Source organism: Silurus aristotelis, assembly GCF_946808225.1.
Source record: "Silurus aristotelis genome assembly, chromosome: 14".
In the NCBI taxonomy this organism is placed as follows: Eukaryota; Metazoa; Chordata; class Actinopteri; order Siluriformes; family Siluridae; genus Silurus; species Silurus aristotelis.
The window spans coordinates 29,112,229-29,120,369 of record NC_139587.1 but is presented as its reverse complement, the minus strand read 5'-3'; the positions used below and the strand labels follow the sequence as shown (position 1 = coordinate 29,120,369).

The window sequence follows — 8,141 nt, the reverse complement described above, 5'->3', positions numbered from 1 at the left end:
AGTATGGTCATAGTGGTGCTTGAATATATATATATATATATAAATGCACTTCTAAAAACTCTGTAACCAGCAAACATCTCTATAAACACTAAAACCTTTATACTGTACATATTCCTTCTCTAAACACGACACTAACTCATGCCCCAACACACACCCACATCCAGTAAACACCAACGTTCTCCATGACACTTGTAATAAATGTAAAGAACGGTGTTTGTTGGGTTTGGAGGCGGTTGCGTGAACGTGTTCTTCTGATTCCGATTGTTTCATGCTGCTGTTAATACCTTATGAGATGTCTGGAGTTTCTTCAGCAGTTTCTCCCAGTTCCTCATGTCATAGTTCACTCTGTAGTATCCCAACAGATTGAGGTTGGCCACCAGCCAATCAGAAGCTCCCATTCTCATTAAATTTTGCTGAGCTAAAAAGAAATTTTTTTGCATCATCAAATTATTCAAAACATCAAATTTGTGGTGGAATGGGGGCATGCTTTAAATGGGGGTGTGGCTGAAATTGGGCTTGGTCAAAGGGGGCGTGACCAGGGGATTCAACTTTATTTGACTCGTTCCTTAAGAATTAAACAGTTCTAATTCCAACCGAAACAATTACTAATACATTGTTGAATTTACCAAAACAGAAGCAAAATCTGTTTTTCTTGTCAGTAGCACGTAGACACGCCCCGTCTGAGCTCACAACTCAATATACTCTATATTAAATATATAAAATCAACACATTATAAACCACGCCCCCTCATTAGCATGTTTTATAATAATGCGTACATTTTTATATTAAAACACATATTTCCATCATTTATAACTTCAATCTGCTTACCATCTTTGGTCTCCAGCCAATATATGTCCTGCTTAGTTCCATTTTTCATCCACTGAATAGGAACAATCCACTCATAGCTGAAAGTAAATCATGTGACTGCTGTAAAAACTTGATATAAATTGATATAAAAACTCATCATGTAGACAAAATGTGCAGTTCTTTTAATGACATATTTTGTATGTTTGTAATTTGGCCTACTTGAATGGAGATGGTCGGTCCACGGTGGAATTAGGTTCCAGGAGAAAGTGTTTCTGAGTTAAGGTTCCCTTCTCTGTGTCAATCGTCACCACTGGGAAACCCATCTGACGAACCCAGCGGTCCATGATTTCACTAACGCTATTTGGGAGCGACGTTCCAGTGTCATTCACAGCCTGAGAGAGACCATCGACACCACATCACCCACTAACTCCAGAACACTCCAGAACACCTGAACACTTCTGCATCACAACTCTTTTTAAAAGCTAAGAACTGAGTTATAGGTTCTGATTGGTCAGAATGTATTCATTTACTTCCTATAACATTTTCCATCACTCTGTTTGGTGGAACCCACCTTCTGGAGATGATCCCAAAGATCGGTGTACACTGTGTTTTCAAACTGGAAGCGATTGAGGTAGCTCTGGAAAGAAAATGAGTTTGTATTAGTTATAATCATTTCCTGTTTTTCTGAGCTCCGCCCACAGAACATTGCAGCTGGTTGTTGTGTTTGTAAGAGATTTAATGGGATCGATGCTAGCCCACTGAAACTAGCATGAATATAGAACCAATAACATGTTAGATACATGTTATAAATGTAGCTATTATTATCTATATATATATATTACATATTATAAAAAAAACTCTTGTTGCATCATAAAAGAAAGAAAAAAACCTGAGCTGGAACCTACACTGAGGCCTTTCACAAAAACTTCTTCAGTCAGGAAATCTGAGAGCATCCTCAACACTGACGCCCCCTACACACACACACACACACACACACACACACACACAATATATATTGTTAAAAACATGAATGTATATGAGTAAAAACAGATTAATTAGATTATTACAAATTAGATTAAGGGGTGGGGTTATAACGAGGGGTGGAGTTAGATTGAGGGGTGGGGTTAAGGTTAGGCTAAAGAGTGCAGATAGATGAAGGGGGCGGGGTCAGTGTTGAGCGTTACCTTGCTGTAGGAGATAGCATCGAACACCTCACTGATCTGCTCTGGTCTCAGGACATCGTCTTCATTAGAGGACAGCGGGTGAGACGAGCTCAGAGCGTCCACGGCAAACACTCTGTGCACATCGTTCAGTGCGATCAGGTCTTTCTGGTGAGGGACAAAGAAGGGGTGGTTATGTCATGAAATGTTCCTCCGCATGTTATATGTACATTATTAGCTAATCAGAACATAGAACTGGACAAATGTCTAGAATTTGAAATAAAATAATAATCAGTAAATGTATTTATTAAGTATTGATGGTAAGTGACGTACGATATTCCAGTCAGGTTCTGCATTGTCGGCTCCGAGATACTCAACATAGGATGCGAAACCTTCGTTCAGCCAGAGATCATTCCACCATTTAATAGTCACGAGATTCCCAAACCACTGAAAAGGACAGTGAGGAACAACATTTTTTTTTAGAAACAAACTTGGAAAGTGTTAGTTGAAGTGTTTCAGGAAGATGAAGGTCTTCACCCATCAGAGTTAGAAAAGTTTTAGTATATAAACGGTTCATTTTCCTGCATTTAATTTTATTACAATTATACTGCAGTGAATGGGTTGCAGTGAATGGGTTGTGTGTACTGCAGTGAATGGGTTGTGTATTGCAGTGAATGGGTTGCAGTGAATGGGTTGTGTATTGCAGTGAATGGGTTGCAGTGAATGGGTTGTGTGTACTGCAGTTAATGGGTTGTGTATTGCAGTGAATGGGTTGCAGTGAATAGGTTGTGTGTACTGCAATGAATGGTTTGTGTGTACTGCAGTGAATGGGTTGTGTGTACTGCAGTGTATAGGTTGTGTGTACTGCAGTAAATGGGTTGTGTATTGCAGTGAATGGGTTGCAGTGAATAGGTTGTGTGTACTGCAATGAATGGTTTGTGTGTACTGCAGTGAATGGGTTGTGTGTACTGCAGTGTATAGGTTGTGTGTACTGCAGTGAATATGTTGTGTGTACTGCAGTGTATAAGTTGTGTGTACTGCAGTGAATGGGTTGTGTATTGCAGTGAATGGGTTGCAGTGAATAGGTTGTGTGTACTGCAATGAATGGGTTGTGTGTACTGCAGTGTATAGGTTGTGTGTACTGCAGTGAATATGTTGTGTGTACTGCAGTGTATAGGTTGTGTGTACTGCAGTGAATGGGTTGTGTATTGCAGTGAATGGGTTGCAGTGAATAGGTTGTGTGTACTGCAATGAATGGGTTGTGTGTACTGCAGTGTATAGGTTGTGTGTACTGCAGTAAATGGGTTGTGTACTGCAGTGAGCGGGTTGTGTGTACTGCAGTGAATGGGTTGTGTATGCTGCAGTGTAGAGCTGCGGAAAGAATGGATTTAGCGTGTGGGATGTACCATGTGGGCGAGTTCGTGAGAAATGATGGTGGCAACTCGCTCTTTATTCCCAGTGGAGGAAACTGCACTGTCGTAGAGAAGAGCTGTTTCTCTGTATGTGATCAAACCCCAATTCTCCATCGCGCCGGCGTTAAAGTCCGGCAGAGCCACCTGATCTGCACACACCATTTCAACATCAACGTTACTCATTCTGGAATTCATTCTGGATGATAAAATCACGGGTTATGAAAAGAGACTCCTCTCGGTCACTGGTACACTTTTGATCAGTTTTCATGATAAATTAGGGATTAATTATGACTTGTGTTTCCACACAGCAGCGTCTTCACTCTTCAGCAGTCTGGGTTCATCTCTCACCTGATTTGGAAAGTGGGTAAGTGGAATTGTAATATCTTTCGAAGAATTTCAGGATTTTGCCCGTGATGTTCAGTGCGTAGTCTCCGTGACCGGCGTCAATCGCTTCCTTACGGGCAAAAATACGAATCTGTGCAGGAAAAAAAGGAAAAACAGAATTCCTGCTGATTCAAAGTCATGAATAAAATAACCTGCATTATTGTGCAGACTTGTTTATTTACCATAACATTCCCTTCCATCGTCTTAATGGCTTCAAAATCACTGACAATAAACGCCAGCAGGTACGTTGACATTCTCCTGGTGGGTTCAAACCGTGTTTTATTGAGCGTCACATCACCTTCCTTAATCTGAACTGACTCTAAAAAAAGGCACCAAAAAAACACACATAAGTAAATAATTTCTTGTATATCTGCTGATCCTCATGAGATATTTAAATTAGAACAATATTCTAACAAACTAAATATAATTATATACTGTATATTTAATATCAACTATAATAAGGAAAAACGCTGACCATGAATTTCAACTTTTTATCCAAATTGTTATAATTGTGTAGATATGAAAGCGGTTTTACTGATGACCTCAGACCTGTTTGTTACAAACTGTTACACAAACTTGGAAGCACACAATTGCTTCAGGAATTTCCTGTTTACTTGAACTAGGAGACCCCAAACCTGTTCCAGCATGACAATGCTTCTGTGCACAAAGACAGCTCCAAGAAGATCTACTTTCTATGGGTTGGATGATGTGGAAGATCTCCTGCTATAAAGCTCCAACACTAATGAACACCTTTTGGATGAATGTAAACACTGACTGCACCCCAGGAACCTCATCACCTTCTCACCTACATCACTACCTGACTTTACTAACACCCCTGTAGCTGAACAAATCTCCACAAATCTCCACAAATCTCCACAAAATCTAGTGGAACATCTTCCCAGCAGAGTGCAGTTTATTATAACAGTAAATGGGACGTTCAAGAAGCACAAGCTTACCTTCTGGTCAGATGTCCACAAACTTTGACCCTGTAGTGTATATTAACACTCAACTAACTCATTAAGTTAAATGTTTATAAAATGTTGTTAACCCTCGTACCAATTTCCTGGCCATTGGAAAGTGCGACGGTTGCTGGGTCATGCAGCAGAGTGATATTGAAAATCGCTTTCATTGCAGGTTCATCGAAGCAAGGGAACGCTTTTCTGGCGTCTGTGGGCTGCATCTGAGTCGTAGCTACCACGCTGAAAAATACAAGAATTTATAATTCCCTCAAAATACAGAAAATTAAATTAAATAAAAAATTGCAATAAAGCAAAAAACTCCCAGAATAAAGGGTTTGAGAAATAACTAATGGGTGGAAAAGATTAACCAGACAAAGCAATACCCCCCCCCATACCCCCCCCCCCCATCATCTCCCAAACATGAAATAATCTGAAACTTCTTACTGCTTAACTCCATTAACAAAGTATTCGCTCCTGTAAAATCCTCCCAGATCATCAGCGAGTTCTCCTAAGAACTCAGTGTATAGTTTGTACGTCTCTCCTGCTTTTAGTTTCTCACTCAGGTGAAAAACTAAATACTGGGTTCTGCTCACGACTCGTGCGGACGTGATGGACGGTGCAGGAGAGCCATTGAGCGTGCTCAGTGTGGCAGTAGTGGTCAGATTCAGCTTGTTGGCGTGAATCAGGATCAGATTCGTCTCCTTCACACATCGGAACACCACACTGGAGTTTCCCGTGAAGAAGAAGAGGCCTTCAGAGTCGGGCTGGAGACGTGGCCAGAGCGTGATATCGTAGGATTCAGGGATGAGAGTATCAGGGAGACGATATTTGTCCCACGGTTCATTGGATGCTGATGTGGTTGGCTGGCTTGTTGTTGTTGTTGTTGTAGTCACTTCAGTGGGATTCACCACTATTTCATTATTTTTGGATTTCTCTTGAGAGTAAACGACAGAGAGCGCGATGATGGTCGCCACAGCTCCGGCCCCCAAAACGATCCCAACAATCCCGACTGTTTTGCTAATAAAGAACCCTTTAGCCATGATGAACAGAAGGGCTGGAAACTGGCAGTGGGAGCAAGTGGAACATCTGCACTCCTTCTTATTCAGAGGTTCCTCCTCCCATCAGATTTAATACATCACCTATTAACACACAGTATCCACTAATACCACAGGTTCAGAGGGCATCTGGCAGAGTTACACCGAGCCACCTGGAAAAGGAGGAGCTACACCATGAAAGTATTAACATGATTTTGATGAATCAGCTGAAAAAGAGGGCCACTTGAATTGAGAAAGAAATGAGGCCTTTCCCTGGTTCTGATCTGTCCCAGGCCCTGATCCAGCTTTAGATCCCAGTCATTTTCAGTACCGTTCTCACACCAGGGTCCATTTCTGTTACCTGCCTCAGGCCATTAGTCCAGTTCTCTAATCAGTGTTGGTCCAGATCTGTAGTGCACTTATGATGAGGAGTTAAAGTTGAAGTTGGAGGTCATAATTCACAGTTTGTAAACTTCAAGAACTTGACCTCAGAGAGCTTTCTGATATTACCTCCTTCTTTATCTCCAAAATCCTAAGATCCTTGTCTCAGCAGCCAAGCTGTTACTTCACATTCATTTTATGGCTTTAAGTATGAGGACACCTGACCATCACACCCATGTGTGGTTCTTCTCCAAATCTCACAACTTGTGAATTAAATCTACATAGTTTGCAGTAGCTTTTCAAACTAAAGTGATTCTGATCCTTAAGACATGGTCACAGGAGTGAACAGGAAGTGAAAAACCCCTCGTGTTCTTCACACAACACTGACCTTCTCAAGCCCACTAAACACCAGCTGAACCCCTGACCTCCTCATCAACATTAGTGTCTGATCTCTGATGTAGCTGAATGATCACTAATTCCCACAGCCACGCCCCAAAATCTGGTGGAAATCCTTCCCAGAAGATTGGAGCATTTTATAGGAGTGAAAGTGATTCAATCTGTAATGAAACATTCAACAAGCACAGCGAGTGAGAAGGTCAGGGGAGAACAAACATCTTCTAGTGCACACAAGTCGATTCTCTTCTACAAGGATTCATCACAGTTCTGAAAAAGGGCTGGTTAAAGCAGTAAATGACGTCCAGTGCATCTGGAAACTATTTACAGAACTTCACTTTTCCACAGTTTATGTTACAGTTTTATTCTAAAATTACATCCATTATTCAACCTGATGGAGCTTGAGAGGTTCTGCGAAGAAGAATGAGAGAAACTGACCAAAAAAAAAAGGTGTCAAGCTCGTTGCATTAAACTCAAAAAGACTTTAACTGGTGCCAAAGTGCTTTAACAGCAGGGGATTTAGGTTTTCTTCATTTTTATTTTTAATATTTGCAAAGATTTCAAACAAACTTCTTTCACATTGTCATTATGGGGTTTGTTTGTAGAATTTTTAGGAAAATAATGGACTTAATTAATTTTAGAATAAAACTGTAACATAACAAAATGCAGAGAAAGTGAAGCTCTGTGAAAACTTTCCGGATGCAGTGTTCAGAGAATCAGAGGTTTAAAGTAAAGAGTTATTTTACTCGCGTTACTGTAATTACATCGTTTCTTTTTGTGTGTACTTCTATTATTAAAGTAGTTTTAAAAAGTAAATAGTGCAAGAATAAAATCACTGCCCAGAAACTACAGCACTGACTGACTGAAGGCAGAAGTCAAATGCAGATAGAGATGGAGATAAAGATGGAGATAGAGATGGGGATGGAGATGGAGATGGAGATAGAGATGGAGATAGAGATAAAGATGGAGATAGAGATGGGGATGGAGATGGAGATAGAGATGGAGATAGAGATAAAGATGGAGATAGAGATGGGGATGGAGATGGGGATGGGGATGGAGATGGAGATAGAGATAAAGATGGAGATAGAGATAAAGATGGAGATAGAGATGGAGATGGAGATAGAGATGGGGATGGAGATGGAGATGGAGATAGAGATAAAGATGGAGATAGAGATAAAGATGGAGATAGAGATGGGGATGGAGATGGAGATGGAGATAGAGATGGGGATGGAGATGGAGATAGAGATGGAGATAGAGATAAAGATGGAGATAGAGATGGGGATGGAGATGGAGATAGAGATGGAGATAGAGATAAAGATGGAGATAGAGATGGGGATGGAGATGGGGATGGGGATGGAGATGGAGATAGAGATAAAGATGGAGATAGAGATAAAGATGGAGATAGAGATGGAGATGGAGATAAAGATGGGGATGGAGATGGAGATGGAGATAGAGATAAAGATGGAGATAGAGATAAAGATGGAGATAGAGATGGGGATGGAGATGGAGATAGAGATGGGGATGGAGATGGAGATAGAGATAGAGATGGAGATGGAGATAGAGATGGGGATGGAGATGGAGATAGAGATGGGGATGGAGATGGAGATAGAG

General features: G+C 40.9%; 1 protein-coding gene across 2 annotated transcripts in view; it reads right to left on the bottom strand.

Moving 5' to 3' along the window:
- The window catches only part of anpepb.1 (alanyl (membrane) aminopeptidase b, tandem duplicate 1), a 9,132-nt gene extending 3,324 nt beyond the window's left edge, over window positions 1–5,808 (bottom strand). For both annotated transcript variants that reach the window (XM_083561280.1, XM_083561281.1), the window contains exons 1-12: window positions 5,167–5,808; window positions 4,820–4,962; window positions 3,946–4,082; window positions 3,728–3,854; window positions 3,374–3,528; window positions 2,301–2,414; window positions 1,992–2,135; window positions 1,713–1,778; window positions 1,379–1,444; window positions 1,027–1,199; window positions 829–905; window positions 285–418 (exon numbers count right to left, since the gene is read on the bottom strand). In XM_083561280.1, coding sequence (XP_083417406.1) covers window positions 285–418; window positions 829–905; window positions 1,027–1,199; window positions 1,379–1,444; window positions 1,713–1,778; window positions 1,992–2,135; window positions 2,301–2,414; window positions 3,374–3,528; window positions 3,728–3,854; window positions 3,946–4,082; window positions 4,820–4,962; window positions 5,167–5,762 — 1,932 coding nt within the window. In that variant the 5' untranslated portion in view covers window positions 5,763–5,808. The remainder of the gene's footprint in view (window positions 1–284; window positions 419–828; window positions 906–1,026; window positions 1,200–1,378; window positions 1,445–1,712; window positions 1,779–1,991; window positions 2,136–2,300; window positions 2,415–3,373; window positions 3,529–3,727; window positions 3,855–3,945; window positions 4,083–4,819; window positions 4,963–5,166) is intronic.
- Window positions 5,809–8,141: the final 2,333 nt, after the last annotated feature.